Source organism: Acipenser ruthenus, chromosome 49 (assembly GCF_902713425.1).
Source record: "Acipenser ruthenus chromosome 49, fAciRut3.2 maternal haplotype, whole genome shotgun sequence".
NCBI classification, from domain to species: Eukaryota; Metazoa; Chordata; class Actinopteri; order Acipenseriformes; family Acipenseridae; genus Acipenser; species Acipenser ruthenus.
In genome coordinates this window covers 5,977,327-5,995,723 of record NC_081237.1, presented here as the reverse complement: position 1 = coordinate 5,995,723, position 18,397 = coordinate 5,977,327, and the positions used below count along the sequence as shown (strand labels likewise).

Below are 18,397 nucleotides of genomic sequence, written 5' to 3'. Positions count from 1 at the left end.
GAGCTAGTTCAGGTTAGACTGCAAAGCCAGGGTGGATCCAGGCTGAAATAAGCTCCCAGAGGCACATTTCAGTAGATCTATTTAGGTTGGTGATGTTTCCTACTTTAAAAAAGAAAAACTGCATCACTTTATTATCTAATTTGAACCAACCCAGTAACCAAAACAAGCCCCAGAATGAGCTACAGCAAAGAAACAGAAGCTGACAAAGCTTGCGTGGACACAAGGAACAAGCAAAAGCAGGTTTATCACCCCCACCCCCAGCATGGTATACACCTCAACAGGGTTTACTCCAGAAGGGTTATCCTTCCAAATTAGAAGTACCTCTACCTGTCAAAACGATGTCCCATTTGCAATCCGATCCCTGGTATTTACTCCAGAAGACGGGCTTCCTAAATTTGACTTCCTTCCCAATTGCAGTGGGTTCGAGTGGATACGTTCCACGTGTCTGTGACACCATCCTATTCTTAAAATTGACGTCCTGGCTGCAGTCCGGCTCTGAGCTGACACAGCTGCAAGTTTCTAAAGTAAAAACGTGAGACTGGCAAAAGCATGCCGTATAAATTGCAGTGTGTGTTTAATGGAGTATGTAATTTGACATCCCTGCATAGAGGTCTCTGTAATCAGATAAACTTAAGGAATTAACCTACATTAGATGTACATTGACTCAACAGCATTACACTATAATAAAGCTTTATTAAAGAGGTTACCTAAAGACAAGAATGGTAGTATTCATTAAAACAGCTTGTCCTGTAATGTAGTATACATTTCTCAGTTCTATCTAATATTCCAGCTTCTCTCAGTGTGTTCTGCACAGATACAGAGCACGTATTTTACTGCTGAGCTCACTTCGGTAAAAATAATACATCTTCAGGCAAAACAAGGAAACTGTCAATAAATGGACCTGACAGTTACTAATTAAGTACCGACAGAGTGCTATTTTGAAATCAGACCATTAAGTGGCTGTTTCTGAAGGTCAGAGGAGCATTTAAAAGAATATTTGTAACCTGGCCAGGTTGGTATGGTGGATAAAGCTTTCCACGCATGTAGTCTGGCAGCACCGTCTTCAGTTCACTCTTTGAGATGAACAGATACAGGAGATGCTAAAGTGTCTACTGTCTGAAGAGCCGACTGTTTCCCCTTTAACAAGGAGGGGAATGAAAACACGTCTTGTGTTTTGGGCAGCGAGCCAGGGGTTGAACATACGCCTTCATATACAAAAAAGGAATTTTTAGCAGCGATACCTTTTTTTTTTTTTTTATTTAGTGTACAGTTAGACTCGTGTGTTAGATTTCCTGCTCATTCAGTGCTGTATTGGAAGGTTATTATTAATTATTATTATATTGAATTTTTTTCTTTGCAGTAAAGTATTCACTATTTTATGTATCTGCTTTATCCACTGCGAATTAGGCTTCATGTTAATGTAAATGTAATGCTTCCTTATTAGAAAAAAAATAGAATGGCAAGCCATTGTCAGAATTTTTTTCAAAATGAAGTAAAAGTCGATGCCAAGGACGGAATGGACAGGTGGCTGCATGGAATTGCTTTTGCATGCAAGTCCAAGGACGGACAGAATGGACAGGCGGCTGCATGGAATTGCTTTTGCATGCAAGTCCAGGAACGACAGAATGGACTCAGTACCAAAGTAAATAAATGACAGTACTGACATGGAAATGGCTGATCTACGATGCTATCAAGTACCGATTCCAAAGATCGAAGAGGAATATTCTCATCAAACAGCCAAACATCACACCCCCCCCCAAACAATCACACTCATTATTTGTTCTCAGCACAAAAAAAGACACCTGTGAATGAGTTTAAATTATTAAATAAAATATATAATGCATTACTATATAACAGTGTACTGTGTCAGTACACGTGGCCTCAATGACTTTATTTAAACAGCTCATGATACCACTTGCAATCACCCCCACCCAACAATATACCAGTTCCACTCATGTCAGTGAGCCCAAGGCCATAAATAATGTTTTGGTCAAAACTGGAGACCTATACTTACAAGAAAAACAATTATTAATAATTAGAATATTACATCTGAGGTTTCTATGGGTCAGAATTGGTGGTGACATACAATAAACAAAATTTGCTTTTTGGTTGATGTAGGTCATGATGATCAACCTACAAGTATCCAACCAATGTTATTTCAAATCCTTCGCTAAATAATTATATCTTCTACACGCACTGGATAACATTGTATCAAATAAGACTGAACGATGTTAAAAACAGTGGCCGAATAAATCAAAATGTAATTCTGGATAAACTCAGCTACCCAAGGCACAGAAAATACAGACTTGCTGTTTTGACCCACAGACCCTGCTGTATGGGAAAGAGGGGTATTGCCGTGAGTTATCAGACCACGTCCCGCAATCCACAAACAGCACCACGTCAAGCCTTTGTGTAGACAGCATCACGACCACGCAGTGATTTTGAGTGCAGAATCTGCTCATTTCCTTAATTCCTTAAGTGTCATGTTTTTTCATTCATCGCTAGCTTCTTTGCAGGTTGAGAGGTGTGGTCTGAAAACGCATGACTCTCAAACGGAACAGCAACAGACTGACCCGTGAATTCATCATGCATTTACGAACAGGACTCTACTTGACTACAGAAGCAGGTGAAGGGTGAAATTATGAATATTGTCTGCAGGGAACTACAGCGAAATCCTGTACGCAGACAGACAGTGTCCTTTGTCTAAAACGGATCATCATGAAGACTCTTTGCTGCTTCCACCCGGTGTCTTTCTATATATAGATCATCTGTATTAAAGGATAATTCAATATAGAGGATTATGTGACTCATTATTATTAGAATCAGCGAAGTCTAGGAAAGATTCTTATGAACAGAATCATGCTGATGAAAATAAAACAGACAATGATCAGCATGATCCAAAGCAGCCAGTTCACGGATTTCTTGGTGTGCTGCTCCAGCCTTTCTGATTCTGTCTTCAGCTTCTCAAAGTTCACGTCTGCCATCCTCATGGACTGGGTCAGTGTCTGGGGGGGGGGGGGGGAATAAAACATAATAAAAGTTAAAAAGACACCCCCCCCATCTGTATACAAACCATCTCACGGTCATACAAACCATTTGATTCCACTAGCTGTTTATTCTACGAGGCAAACCGCACTGTAGTTCAGATTTATTTTACATGCATCTTAATATCATGAAAAAATAAAAAATAAAACTGATCTGTTAAAACAAAACGGATGTATGCTTTATAAAGCAGGTACATTGAAGTCAAAGTAGTATCTGATTGTGACAGGATGACGTCACTGGCCAGGCTGTTTCGACCAGGACGGAGACTCAGACACTAGAAAGCTGCAGGTTTATTTAATAATAAATAATAACAAAACAAAACAAACAGGCACAATGGCCAAACAAGCAGTTTATATATATTTTTAAACTCTGGGGTTTTAGACCGAGCTCCTGTTTTCACACACACAGCTTCACAACTCCCCTAAACACCAAGGATGATTTCTTCACATATCCACAGCACAGCACACAAAACTAACCTAATTAATCATTTAATCACTTATCGGCTCCAGCCACATTCCCACATGTTATTTTTGGCAAGGACGATAATTGTCTGCTTCCCTGCCAACCCAAAACCACACTAATAATAATATTAATACAAAATACATTCAAAACACAGGGGCGTGCGAACCCCGTCACACAGATAAACACGCAGATCTACTGTATTAGTAGTTTTGGCTTTCAAAGCCCTGTTAGTTGATTGATCTGTTCTACTTTCACTGCGTTTTGTTCTCTGTTTCTTTCGTAAAGTTGAAAACATGGATAAACATTAAGCTACATGTAACCCTACAACTTTTTATTACTGAATTAAGAAATCATTTTTTCCCGGCTCAGCCCGATTGTGATGCAACATCCTATTATTTGTGGCAGTCTTTCTCCCACCCAGTTTTACTGCTCGGGTGGGCCCGAGGCACAGGGAGGTCAAGTGATTTGCCCAATGTGACAGTGAGTCAGAGGCTGAACTTGCATATACTAAACAGGATCTACTTGCTCACAGTTCTGTGCCCTTCCTTCTAGACCGCTCTGCCTACCCCCCCACAACCTTTCTCCTGCAATGCATTTCCAATGCACCTTTGCATTAACTTACCTACCCCCCAAGATGTACATTTAACCAGTATAGCTAGTGTCCATTTGAATCATGACGCGTTCTTGTTGAAAGCCATTATGAACATCCCCTTAAGCATTTAGTTACACATGAACACAATCCTTCAACAATACTGTGCAGATTGTGTTTTAGTGCCCCCAGCTGGGTGAAACTGGTAAATCTTCACTGACAACCAGAACTGTAAGCAGGAATGCCTTTTCTATACAAAGCTACTGTCCCTTGATCTAATACAAGGTGAAAACCTAAGATAGTAATTATATTTTTTATTTATTTATTTATTTATTTATTTATTTTATTTTATTTTAATTTAATTTGGATGTGGTAAGTCTCTGCCTTAACTGAAATTCCAATAAGCAATAAGGTTTACAAAAACATTATCCAAAAAAACATGGATTTACTACTTTATCGACAAACATTATTATTATTATTATTATTATTATTATTATTATTATTATTAATAATAATAAATTACATCTCATTTAAAAGAACAAGATATATCGGTCTATGGCCACTGCACAACAGATCTGTTTCTTTATTCAAACCGTACTATAAATACTAAATTAATAAACATTTTTGAATTTGCCATGTCCATAATTCATAATTAATGCATTCATCGTGGAATCAAAATTCGCAATTCAATCAATTTTATGTGCGTTACAGAAATGACGGAAACGGTCGCACAAATAAATAAATCTACCAAATATCTCTCGTTCAAACAAAATCTCCACGATGCATAATGTTTTAAGATGAGAAAAGAGACTTCAAACTCTACGTTTGCATGTGATCGCCTCTCTCTCTCAACAAAAGGGTTTTAAACAGACAGTAAATCCCATATGCCAGCAACAGGATTTTCAATTCCTGCAGTTGTCACTATTACAAAGCCCGGAAGGTGAAATCCAATGTGGGGGGATTAGATGAGGATAATTGGCTCTAAACACCGATGATGGTGATTAAAGGGGCTTTTAATGATGGGATCCTGGAAGGGGGTGTTGCACCTGTGGAGTGCACTAGCAGTACTAAGTGGAGACTCCTGACAGCACAAATTTAATGCAACAGATTAAACTGGTAAATCAACACCTTCAGGCATGCTTGCAGGGCAGTGTAGGGAAACCACAAATTACCACTGGTTATTTATGCTTTGTGTGGAGGGGGAGAGGGAGAGGGCGAAGGGACAGGGAGAAGGGGAGGACTATTCTTCGTATAAAATAACTGAAATAAATAATGGTAAACACACACGAGCAATCTGTACCTGATTGTCCATTTTGATGACGTTCTGTGCTGCTAGGGAGTTGTTCTTCAGATTGCGAGCCAGGCTCAGCATCTCCTCTGCTAGTTTCTCCTGGATGTTGTGGTGGTGCTGGAGGACTGTGTCGAGCTCCGTTGCCGATTGCCTCTCATCAAGCGCTGTGCCCCTGTACGTCCAGACAAAGAATACCGGAGCTAAAATCATTTCTGTAATGATCTTGGTTTCCTCATAAACCTTTTTTTTCTATTTATTTATTTATGCATGTATTTGCTTGTCACAGACATCAGAGGAGAGGTTTATATTTAAATGTGGACACCAGGATCAGCTGTTGTCATCATAGAAGACATGAACGCTTTAAGGGACATGTGTCCCCCACAAATAAAAATGACGCTAACTTCGTTATTTTGACAACGAGGTGCTTCCTCCTCGTGTTACTTGAGTGGCTCTCAAATGTATTTAAGAAGAAACCGTTTGAACAGCTATCGCTCAATTCCTTGTGTACCTTGCGGGGGTAAGAAACACTTTCAGTTGAAATGTTTGTTAATGTTGCTACGTTTCTTACATGTATAAATAAATACAGACCTCCTATTTCTCAGCTCTGCATCTCCAGCACCTGAAAGGAAAGACATTTGAACTCATTGTCATTCAGAAAGTCAAAAGCATGGTAAACTGGGGTAAAACCTTTTTAATATTATTATTTACCACACCATGATAATGTTGTGCCTACAGTGATGCATAATATAGCAACTAGCTCAATATCCTCAATAAATAAAGCAAAATATCAGTTTTAATCGTAAAAATGAAAGAACTCATTTACCTGTATTTGATGTCTGTAAAAAAAAAAAAAAAAAAAAAATTTGAATAGAGAGAAGGCAAAACATATTTTTTTTTTGAAGACTTGGCCTTATGTTACAACATGTCTCCTAGCCACAAACCAATTGCACTGCACATAATCCACTGGCCCTGCATGTGCAGTGTATGATAAAGTCTTTAATGACGCAGTATCATTGAGAGATTCCCCTCATTGATTCTTCAATAGCAAAGACATACTGTGCCGAGGAGCTCGTTCCTCATCTCTCCAGTACACCTGGCTTTCGTCTGCAGGTGGACGGTTTTGCTGGCTGACGTTCTCTCGTTCCCAGTGGTCGGAGTTCTTCCGGGGGCCAGAAACTGATTGGCCAGGGCTTTCTCTGTCGGAGACGTCTACAAAAAAAAACAAAACGTGAGGTTTGAAAACATCAATGCAGTTGGAGGTTCTACTTTTGGATTTTCAAAAGCACTTTCTTCTGTTAGAAACTTTTTTTCTGGGCTTAAAATACAACGTATACCGGGACACTATCACAATAAAGGTTTTTTTTTTTTTTTTTGTAATAATAATAATAATAATAGGTCTAGAAAAGATCTTACCAGTTTCTCAGCTTCCAATAATCCTTTCAGAAATTCTACTTTCCTGGTGTAATCGGTCAAGGCCTCTGGAACAGGTTTACTAAAAAAAGATTAAAAATCTGACGTTATTTGCACAGTCATAGGCTTCCCATATACTGAACAATCACAAGTCAAACACTGGGTGTGCTGCGAACCTTGCCTACCGTGCAGTTATTTACCTTGTACTTTTCTTTAGAGCAGCCAGCATTTCCTCAAGGGCGCTTACATACTAGAAAGAGACAAACATATCAATCTCAAACTCATTTTAAAGCCTTGTTATGTAGTTCCATAACCCTCTTTTAAATGACACCAGTTAGTGTCATTCTGAGCTTTACCTTTATGTTAAGGAGGTTAGGGTGTGCCTCATTTTTTAAAAAACTTACAATAAGTTTAAGAAGAAATGTACATTAGTGTTGCATAGAGCTGTAGTATAATACATTGCATAATATTAGTGCACAGTGCAACATCTTCAGTCAACAACAGTGGAAGTTTCACCCGTGTGGCTATTTTTAAACGTTTCCCTTAAAAGCATATTTGCATAACTGAACATAAAGTTCAGTGCGATTGACAGCCCACGTCATTTTTGCTTCATTCCTACTCGTTCTGAAATCAGTAAGCCGACAGTCATAATAATATATTTACAAGAACATGCATGACCCAAGTTCAGAATGACATCACCTACGAATTCCAGCAAACCTGCGATAAATTTTTGACGGTAAGTTCCAAAGCGTATTTCTTCGGTCAAACATATTAAAATTCAGCTACGTGGTCGTGTGTGGGTGGGTGGTCCACATTATATGTCTGCTGTGCGTGTCACTAAGTCAAAAGCAATAAAATACGAACTGTGTTCAATGCTTTCATTATAAGATGTAAAATGTGTGTAAATTAGCAAGCGTCTGTCTTGTCCACTATGACGTGGCTCTGGGTGTGTGAGTCTATATCAGTGAATTTACAATCCTGTTCGTCGCAAGACAAACAGGACCCCTATCCCTCGCGTCACCTTTTCCAGCCTCCACTCCGTATCGCCCCGTTTCTCGGACGCCATGGACTCACAGCGAGAGAGCAACCGGATAAAATTGATCTCCAACCTACAAGGCGCCATGTTTACACGAGCACGCCGGAAAACGTCTGCAACCCAAGTGGGAGGGAACCGGAAAATGACAGACCAATGAGGAGGGGCTTTTAGGAAAAGAGAACCCGCTGAACAAAACACAGTGAGGGTGTTAATATAGAGGCGCTGGAACTGCAACCTGCAATGCTAAACAAAACACAGTGAGTGTGTTAATATAGAGACGCTGGAACTGCAACCAGCAATGCTAAACAAAACACAGTGAGGGTGTTAATATAGAGGCGCTGGAACTGCAACCTGCAATGCTAAACAAAACACAGTGAGGGTGTTAATATAGAGGCGCTGGAACTGCAACCTGCAATGCTAAACAAAACACAGTGAGGGTGTTAATATAGAGGCGCTGGAACTGCAACATGCAATGCTAAACAAAACACAGTGAGTGTGTTAATATAGAGGCGCTGAAACTGCAACCTGCAATGCTAAACAAAACACAGTGAGGGTGTTAATATAGAGGCGCTGGAACTGCAACCTGCAATGCTAAACAAAACACAGTGAGGGTGTTAATATAGAGGCACTGGAACTGCAACCTGCAATGCTAAACAAAACACAGTGAGGGTGTTAATATAGAGGCGCTGGAACTGCAACCTGCAATGCTAAACAAAACACAGTGAGGGTGTTAATATAGAGGAGCTGGAACTGCAACCAGCAATGCTAAACAAAACACAGTGAGGGTGTTAATATAGAGGCGCTGGAACTGCAACCTGCAATGCTAAACAAAACACAGTGAGGGTGTTAATATAGAGGCACTGGAACTGCAACCTGCAATGCTAAACAGACTTTCTCATATAGAGCAGCAGCATATACATTAGATACAAGTACACACCTGCTTTCTACTTTGTTCCGTCGTTTTTGTAGTCTGCATTTTTTGGTTATGATGGGAAATCATTCCTAACTTCAAACGCTCAATCACAATTCTATAAGGTAAAACTGAACGAAACTAAGTAGACGAAATATGCAGAAACTTAGTTTGTTGCGTAGTTTTACCTAAGAATACTGATTGTAGTTTCGCATTATGATGGGGAGTCTTATGTTGCCAGGTACGGATCTCATCTTCTGTTTGAGACTATATTTAAAATAAAAGTGAAATCGTGTTTATTAATTGTGTTTCTATATCTAAAAAAATAATTGTGTGTTTGTCCCACATGACCGCAGATTAATGAAAAAAAGAAAGAAAGAAGTTTCCCTATGAGGCTGTGTGGTCCAGTGGTTAAAGAAAAGGGCTTGTAACCAGGAAGTCCCCGGTTCAAATCCCACCTCAGCCACTGACTCATTGTGTGACCCTGAGCAAGTCACTTAACCTCCTTGTGCTCCGTCTTTTGAGATGTAGTTGTAAGTGACTCTGCAGCTGATGCATAGTTCACACACCCTAGTCTCTGTAAATCGCCTTGGATAAAGGCGTCTGCTAAATAAAATATTAAATAAAGTATTCTAATGTGTTTGCTATGTTTAAAATAAAACCATAGGCGGTGTCTGGTTCACACATTTCGTAGGATTGAATGGTAGAATTATGTTATACTCTCCTCCGGCCAGAAGGCGTCGCTGAGAAATCCTTATGTCGTAGTTTGTATGCAACGAAAGCTGAAGTTTCTGAACTTCCAAGCTTGCGTGAAACTCGTTGGTTCAGAGCACTCCCTTCCTAAACGGAGTGTGAGAGGGAAGTGGGGCGCTCGGTAAACTTACAAACTTTACATTTGCGGGATTTTAACGTGATAGAAAAACAAAAACAGAACGTTTTTAACATCTTCATGTATCTGCTTTAAACTGAAAGCCCGCCTTTCTCCAGCGACCCCGTTCTTTATCCATGGGGTCTATAATCTAATCGTTTGAAACGCACAGTTTTTTCAACTTTTTTTTTTTTTTTTTTAATTAAACTCGATAGTGTTCTTACTGGAAGCACAAGTTTACTTTTCTTCAACGTATGTTATTTGCAAAAAACGGGATTAATTGAAAAGAGAAAAATGGCAATTAGGTAAGTTTGTCTAGTTTTTTTTTTCTTTTGTCTGTTGTACTAGTGTGCATACAGACGACAGTAATAAGTACGTCTTGTGGAAAAGTATAAACCTCACTGTAGTTTCTCGCATTATTTTGCTAAGGACGCGTCTACGCTGGTGGTATTTGTTAACGCATTTCACATGATCGGGTTTGGAGATTTTATTTTTAGCAACGGGTAATTTAGGAGTCGTTTGAAAGTGGGTGACGTGTGCACATATTAGTCGTATCTTGCATGTATTTGTTGTTTTTTTCTAAGTTCTACCCAGGCTGTAGTGTTTGTTTATTGTACCATTAGACACATGAATCGGTGTGACAGAGCTACTAACAAGTTGAACTGTACGATCTGCTGGGAACTAAGTTACTGTATAAATACAACGTGAAACCCGCCGGGAACAATACAGTCTACACAATTACTCAGGAACAAGTCACTGCAGAGTACTGTGTCTGTGACACCATATTAGGAGTGATTAACCATTGATCAGAAAGATCTGGTGGCGTGGTGATTGATGCCGGTCTCCTTCAGAATAAAGCTATTTTTAAAAAGAAATAAATTAAAATATCTAAACAGATTACTGTAGTTCCAGACAGACACGTAAGCGTTCGAAATGTTCTATTCGTGCAGACGCTGAAGACGGGTCTGGGTTTGGGTGAGGCGGGCGAGGAAGTGGTTTGCGCTGCATTGATGTAACGTGTGAATGTGCTTCTGTTTTGAAGTGAAACTCTGCCGTGGATTCATATCGCACGACCTCGAAATTATTTATGTAAATGTGATTCACGCACGATGGAGGTGCTGTATTGCATGCTATAACAAGTGTCGTTAGCAGAGTGATATAGCCAGCCCGGAGGTCTCCCGTTGTATCTAAGAAAGCTAATTACTGTAAACCTCCACACACTTAAAATAAGTCAAATACATTTCTTGTTTTTATTTAGCGTTGTTAAGTCGGTTTATGACAGTCATATCTAGCAGGGTTAACAATTCACTGGATCTGCTTTCAGAAGTGTCGTCATTTAAGTATGTGTGTGTGTATATATATATATATATATATATATATATATATATATATATATATATAGATATATATATATATATATATATATATAGATGAGAGATTAGGAGCCCCGTTAAATATATGAATTCTCAACAACTCCTTTTTGTAACCCTATAGACCTGTTTGTAACCCCTTGTAACCCTGAGACGTATTAGTGCTGTGATTAATGGGATCAGTTCAGAGCAGATTGAAACAGATTAGTCAAATTCGTGGCACCTAATCATTTCAATAATATACTTAACGAGGGGAGTTCTGAAGCCCAGCACTGGGACGCGCGTTGAGCTTCAAACCCAATCCAATAAGCATGCTGGTCCCTTAATCATTAGCTACAGCACGTGGATAAAACAGTGTTATGCATGTCCTTATCTTTGACGTTGTTGACACCTCCAGCTCTCTCAGTGTGACCTCTAAAACTGGAATTCTGTTGTCAACAATGTGACGTCTGCACCCACACACCAGCGCCTTTGGGCAGCCAGTCTAGTGTTTGTCAAAAACCCTTATTTATCATCCTGAACTCCCTCCCACTGAGCTGGCACTGTGGCCTGCATGGGGGGTATGGCCCAGACAGTGGATTCTTGACTCATTTTACAAGAGTAAAGAGTACAGCCCTGGAAAAACGCAGTCATGGGTAACCAGCTGGGCTCCTCCATTAGACCTTCATTAAGCCACTTAATGCAGTGTGTACCTCCTCCCACCCCCATTAGATAATCATGTGCATTAATAAGGGCGTAGGTTTCATACCTCCTTGTGTTTAATGTTCACACAGTGTGTTCAAATTACATACAGCACAAGGATTATTTAAAGCGCTCAATTGTGCTAACCACTTTTTTTTTTATTTACAGCATCTAAGCAGCCAAATGCCCTTATGTTATACAGTGGTGGTCTGCACGCCTTCGGCACAGGACCTGTGGTTAAAGCACTCGTGATGGGCGTGCAGCTGTTAGCAGCTCCACCCTGTAGCTCTGCTGCTAGGACTGCTCACGGAATAAACCTATAGATTACTGCCCCAAACCTACTGTGCCTTATCACTGTGTACTTGAAAAAGCAGGCTAGGGGACACTTTTATGACCTGTACACAAGACACACTGGGAGGTTGGCATAGGTGACAGACATCTGCTTTGCTTGTCTGTCCATCTGTCTCAGAGCTGCTAGTTGCCTGGTTCTGCATGTACTGTAAACAGGAAATATCTGCAGCAATGTCATTTAGCGGATGTCTCGCTATAGACTTACTTAAACCAACAAATGTTTAGGCATGTGGTATATGTAAACTGGATTGATGTCCAGTATGAGATGAGATTAGCGATTTAGCTCGGGCCACATTCAAGCAGCCAGCCTTAGTTCGCACTAGTTAGAGCAGTGTTGATCTACTTGAGCTTAATTGAATCTTTTACAGAAGGGATTTTCCCGCAGTTGGGTCTGGAAAGGTGGATTTAATATACTGGAGATAAGCTCCAGTTATCTTGAGGCTTGGCTGTCAGATAAGAAGCCAGACGGTCTGTTTAAACGCACTGCGGGTCAGCTTGCAGTGTTACCACGCACTGCACAAATGCACCTTGGCTTAGTCAAGGGTGCTGATCTTTTTTGCATGTTGCTTTCCAGGTTCCCAGTAGGTGACCTGTACTGGAATTATTTGTCTGTGCTGGTCTGGGGGATAGTTCTCTAATATGGGAGTTGATGACTAGCAGCCCAGCATTCGTTCATTCAGTGCACCGGTGTGGAGCTTCTTTGGAATTCAAACATCTGAAGGTTCCATCTGTCTGTAGGGAAAAAAAAGGCATTTAAAAATTAGAAATGCACACCAGCCTTCTGGGACAGGTGAGATGAGATCTATAGCTGGAGAGCAGCCTTATTAAGGCATAATGTTACCACACGCCTTGTTTTTGTCTTTGGAGTGCGATCAGAATTGCCATGCATTGCTTGAGTCGGCAGTGATCAGTGTGTTTTGAAGTATTAATTAAGCTCTATGTACAAAGCCAGGCTGTTGGGTATTAATTCATTGTTGTTCACTCAGGATTAAAGGATCCCCAGGAGTTGTTTGTATACCTATTCTATGATAATGTAATTCCCAGCCCCTCCTGTTAACTGGTATTTGGATGCAATTGTAGTCGGTAGGAGTTGAAAGCACGTCAGTGCAGCCGTAACCTTATGTGTAAAGAACATGGTTTTGTGTGTGCGTCTCTTTTTTAGCTAGTTCTTTTTTAGTTTGGTTTGGTCCAGTAATAAATGGCTAGGCAGGGTGGGTGCACAATTAATCCCCCCCCCCTCTCCCAGTACCATATGTTTGCTGCCAACAACCTGACTTGAACAGGAGCCAGCTCAATTAAATGAGCCCTGCCATTACCCTGGTCTAATGAAATCTGCTTGTATTGAGTTTCCAGCAAAACAGTGACCTCAAAGCACTGCTGTCTTATGAAGATCTCTTTTTTATGGATTCCAATTCATTTAGAACCCTCGACAGGTCATCAATCGGTCATAATTCACTTCTGATAAGCTGTGAATTACGACCTGTGAATTAAGACTTTGCCGCCATATTCTGTAATGCTGTCAGAATGCACCTCGATGTAATTTAAAAACAGGTACAGTAGTTGTCCGTGGCTCTTCTCCCCGATTCTCAAGAACCACAGTAAGTCTGTTATGGGATTTGTTCTCAGCCAGTCTGGTTTGTAGTCTGGGGTTCGTATTGTAGAGCGGTCATTGCTGTTACAGGTAACTTCAAATTGCCAGGTGTTTGAGTGCTGGCTTTCCACCACACAGTGGGAGCTTTAGATGTACTCCATGCAACTATGTGATAATAAATACAAGCTTGCATTTCTTTTTATACTCACACCCCATGACTTGGATTGCATGACTCATTACTGTTGGTCTAAGTAGGTTGGCAATACTCAATATATAATTGGCAATATATATATATAATTGTATGTCCTGCAGTGATTGTTGCAATAACAGTTTTTATCCAGACAAAGCTTTGTAATATTCCCTTTCTCTCTCTCTCTCCCCCCCCTCCGTGGGAACAGGTAAAATAATGTTCGTTGTGCTTTTTATTAACTCAGTCTTTACAATTCCTGAAAAGAGAGAGCTGTCCCTTTTTAAAAGGACATGTTGTGTTTGTTTAGACTGTTGTGTTTTTAATACAGGATGCTGGTTTGGTCTTTTCGCTGTGCAGTTTGAAAGGAATGTGCTGCACTATGGGTGTGTCTGTGTAGGAAAGGGAGAGTGAAGTGTGTGGACAGCCACCCCTGACTAGTACAGCATACATTGTTGCTGTATAGCTTCAGAAAGTCGTTCTCGGGCGATCTAATGGTTTATTTCACAGATTCATTTGCGCATCTTTTCAAGCTTATTCTGCGGTTTGAATAGACAAGCTCGATTCAATTTTAAAACATTTAAGTGTAACATTTGTGTAACTTGGGGCTCCCGAGTGGTGCATCTGTTAAAGGCGCTCCATGTGGAGTGCAGGATGTGCCCTATAGCCTGGCGGTCGCCGGTTCGAGTCCAGGCTATTACACTGCTGGCTGTGGACGGGAGTTACCAGGGGGCGGGGCACAATTGGCCGAGCCGCGCCTGGGGTGGGGAGGGCTTAGGTCGGCCAGGGTGTCCTCGGCTCACCGCGCACCAGCGACCCCTGTAGACTAGCCAGGCGCCTGCGGGCTTGCCTGTAAGCAGACCAGAGCTGCGTTGTTCCAAATTTAGACGGAACATCAAAGTTCTCTTGTGAAGCACCCGCGCAGGAACAAACACGGCCAAGCGTGATGTCATCGAAGATCAAAGGTCGCAGCCCACGTGTGTTTTTCCCCCTGCTCTCAGGAAGAGGACTGTCAGGGGCTTGTTCAAACTGCTGCCCCTGAATAACTGGCTCTGTGTCCTTCATGCACGTCCTCTCCTTCACCAATAACCCGTCCTGGCCTTGCAGCTGACGTCACTGTAGCGCTCCTCTGAATAAGTAATTCACTGCCTCTTTATTGTGGCTTTCATTGAAGGATATCCTGTTCCTTCTCAGCCTCGTTGAGGCACTTTCAATAGAAGCTGTTCCTGCTGCTGGTTACTTTGCTTTGTGCCAGAAATACCAGGTAGGTCTTTATGCACGCAGCTGCAGGGCATACGTTTTAAATAAGAGCTGTATGAAATCACAGCAAGTGAAAAACAAGCAGACTAAAGCGTTATTTCAAAATGACTGTCCTGTAATTTCTAATTGCATATGGATTTCATTTTAGGCCTATAGTTCTTTTTTTAATGTTGCATGGAGACCTGTCCCCTGCCTGCAGTATTAGCTTATTCAGGGGTACCAGATCCCATATATGCTTCATGTTCTCATCTGCTTGCTGGTTTCGTGCCTTGTTGTTGGTAGCTGCATGCCGACCTTTGCCTAGCCGTGTTGTAACATAATCAGGTTTCTTTTAATACAGTTCATCGTTTGAAAGCTGTTGAATTCTCAAATTAAAAAAGGTACCGGATTTAGGATCCGGTGCAGTCCGGCACAAATTAACCCCTGAGCTTACTAAACGTTTTTTAGGGCTTGCAGTCTAGTAGGTCAGTATATGAGCATTGCCACACTAAGACCTTGCTACAGGCTGGATCCATGTGTTCTGTGTTCATTAGAAACAGAAAGAACCCCTTTATTGTGACTCTGTGTCTGCCAGGCTCTAGCAGAATGGTTCTGGGGACACAAAGCCGACAGTCTCCCTCCAACAACGAGCGAGCAGTGGGAGACCTAATAAAAAGCTGCCTTTTAAAAGGGTGATGCAAACACTTCCAGGGTTTCTTTCATTCTGAAGACCCTGCCCGGTGGGTTTTGGAAAAGGAAACAGTAAAAACTAGCCTGCTGTGTGAGCCAGGGAGTGACTCAGGCTGCACTTCAGCTGCATGGTGATCTGGGGAGGAGTGAAAATTCTACTGAAAGTCCGGGAGATCATCTACCTTGACGCAGGTCTGTTTTCCTGCACACTCTTCGATGGATAGACTTCTGTGTGCTTATTAGGGGTGATAAAGTTTACAGCTTTAGTACAGCAGTAAAAATGTCGGCACCCCAGATGAGTTGAAAGTTCACTTCCGTGCGGCTTTTAAACACTCAATGCAGACTTTAATTGCCGTTGCTCGGTAGTCTGTTGTAAAGGTGAGGGAAGGACAGCTTTTCTTGTTTTGAAATGGACACAATGAATGGATTTATTTAATACCTGCTGTGAAATACTGCTTCTTAAAGGCACGTGCGAGTACTTCTGAGTATCTGTAAGCAGCTGTAGCTCTAGGTAGAGACTGTGAGCCTAAGGGCCTTGCTCCTTCTAGTACTTGTAGCCGGTATATCCAAGGCTGGGCCTGGTTAACTGGTTTGCTTTGTTGAGTTTAGTTATGGTACTCTGTCCTATAGAACTATTCAACTAACTGAAAGTTTAAGAGTTGTATTGTGTTTGTTTGTTTGTTTTTTGTTTTTTTTTAACATGCTGAAGTTATAAGGTTTCAGGTTTTTTTTTTTTTTTTTTTTCCATGTATGCAGAGAAAACCCATAATTGAAAACCCTTGAGTGACCACTTGAAGCCCCAGGGCCTGAAGACGGCTTAGACAATGGGGTTGATTTGATCATTCTGCTGTATATCCGTTGAGTGAAACTTGGAAACTACACATCTGCTTTGCTTGTCTGTCTGTCCGTCTCGGAGCTGCCAGTTGCCTGGTTCTGCAAGTACTATAAACAGGAAATATCTGCGGCAATGTCATTTAGAGGATGTCTCGCTATTGACCTCTTTTAAAGCAAATGTTTAGGCATGTGATTATAAACTGATTCCCTCATATTCTGCTCAAGCTGTTTGTAACTACACTCGGCACAGCAGATGGCTTAGACTATACGGTTGATTTGCACATCCTATTGTATATCCGTCAAGTGAAACGTTTTTAGGGTGTTTTTGCTGCCCTTTGGAATTGCCCTGGATTGCATCAGTTATCCGAGGAGTTAGATGCAATCCAGGTGGATTCTCTGGTGCTGTAAAAAACCCAAAATGATCCAGCTGTGACTTATCCAGACAAGCCCTGAGTTCTGTACAGTCATGTGGGGCTGGCTTGCGGGTACTGTGCTGACACACTTCTGGGAACTGGAAGAGTAGACCTTGTCATCTGTGATTTATTTTATTTATTTTTTCTGTGGTTTTGTCGACTCTCTCTCTCTCTCTCTAGAGCGCCTGGTGTCCACATGTCCCAAGGAGGCTCTGTAATGGAAATACATCTTCTGCAGTCACACAGGTCTTGTGTACCTGAGCAGAGTCCAGTATCACCCATTATATTCTGATGAAGCTGCTTATCTCTGCGGGTCTGAATAGAGCAGAACTGCAACATGAACCTTGCTGAGAGTGAGAAAGAGAAGAAAAAAAAACTCCAGCCAGGCTTGGGGAGCCGGGGAGTATTTAACTTGGCACTGCAACTGAATTACTGTATGCGCTTCATTTCTGGCTAAATGCAGCCTCCAAAATATTATCCATTTTTTTCAGTACAACCCTTCGATAATACAAGTTTGGGGCTGAGGGTATTTTTTTAGGGCCCATTGCGATACTGGAGTCTTGTCCTTTACTGAAAGCACATGTACTGTAGGCAGTTCAGATCATTGGCATCACATGTATATCTTTGGTTCCAAGCTAGTCAGAATTGACAGGCAGTTAACAGGTAACAAAAAAAAAACTAATGGGGGATTTTTAACTGCTGCAACGTGACACTACTGTTGAGCTTTATTGGAGGGATGGAAATAAGACTCCCGTTGCTCAGCAGTTTGATCCATTCCTGGTTATACAATGAGTTTAATGAGACACACCTGAGTTACCTATACTCTGTGGCTAATCAAGCTCGTGGTAAAACCTGGAATGGGTGAAGCTGCTATGCAATAGGAGTCTTGTTTCCATCCCTGTATTGCATGAAACAAAGGTTTTACAATTTACTTATATTAGGAATACCTGCTTCAAGCTATTGAAGAGGTTCAGCGCGTTTTGGATAGATTTCCTAAAACTGGCGCATCGGACAAAGGCTTTATTTTCCAAGAGGGACAAAATGAACTAAGTGCTGAGAATCTTGTGTCTGTTCACAGGAAGAGAGAGTAGAAATACCCGTAGCTGACCAGTGACAGAAATGCCACTTCCCTTCCAATTGTGCTGAAATGTTTGCCTTCCCCTTTAAGCTGAAGTATGATTTCACTACCCAAATATGCTTTTTTTTTGGATTGCCGCTTAACCATTGCAGCAGATAACCATACCCACCCGCTGGATCTGTGACGGGACAGTCCTGTGTGGTATTGCACGGGTCATCTCTTGTCTCAGTGCAGAAACCAACAGTCTGTTCTAAATTCTGTTTTTCCTGATCTTGCTTTGACCTGCTCTTGTGTTTAATACACTGTGCCAGACTGCAGCACAAACAAACCTGGGCTCCAGCGCTGCAGATTA

At 41.3% G+C, this 18,397-nt stretch overlaps 2 protein-coding genes across 12 annotated transcripts in view; one reads left to right on the top strand and one right to left on the bottom strand.

The window, feature by feature from the left end:
- Positions 1–1,809: 1,809 nt before the first annotated feature.
- LOC117401322 (vesicle transport protein USE1-like) lies at positions 1,810–7,999 on the bottom strand. The gene is made up of 8 exons (XM_034001913.3): positions 7,819–7,999; positions 6,998–7,047; positions 6,801–6,879; positions 6,444–6,596; positions 6,211–6,223; positions 5,976–6,006; positions 5,397–5,559; positions 1,810–3,005 (listed from the first exon to the last, which is right to left on the bottom strand). Exons 1-8 carry the CDS (start codon positions 7,918–7,920, stop codon positions 2,823–2,825), a joined length of 774 nt encoding a protein of 257 aa, XP_033857804.3. The 5' UTR covers positions 7,921–7,999; the 3' UTR covers positions 1,810–2,822.
- A 1,543-nt stretch (positions 8,000–9,542) lies between these two features.
- LOC131721881 (unconventional myosin-IXb-like) overlaps positions 9,543–18,397 on the top strand; it is a 58,787-nt gene continuing 49,932 nt past the window's right edge. For all 11 annotated transcript variants that reach the window (XM_059015186.1, XM_059015193.1, XM_059015190.1 and 8 more), the window contains exon 1: positions 9,543–9,916. The gene's annotated coding sequence lies outside the window, so the exon portion shown is untranslated. The remainder of the gene's footprint in view (positions 9,917–18,397) is intronic.

Bases quoted from the DNA above. Each gene is read 5' to 3' on its own strand.
- LOC117401322 (XM_034001913.3), bottom strand. From the start codon at position 7,920: ATGGCGCCTTGTAGGTTGGAGATCAATTTTATCCGGTTGCTCTCTCGC. The intron at 6,880-6,997 runs GTAAATAACTGC...ATCTTTTTTTAG, and splicing joins GCTCTAAAGAAAAGTACAAG to TAAACCTGTTCCAGAGGCCT. The intron at 5,560-5,975 runs GTCTGTATTTAT...CTGGACGTACAG, and splicing joins GCAGAGCTGAGAAATAGGAG to GGGCACAGCGCTTGATGAGA.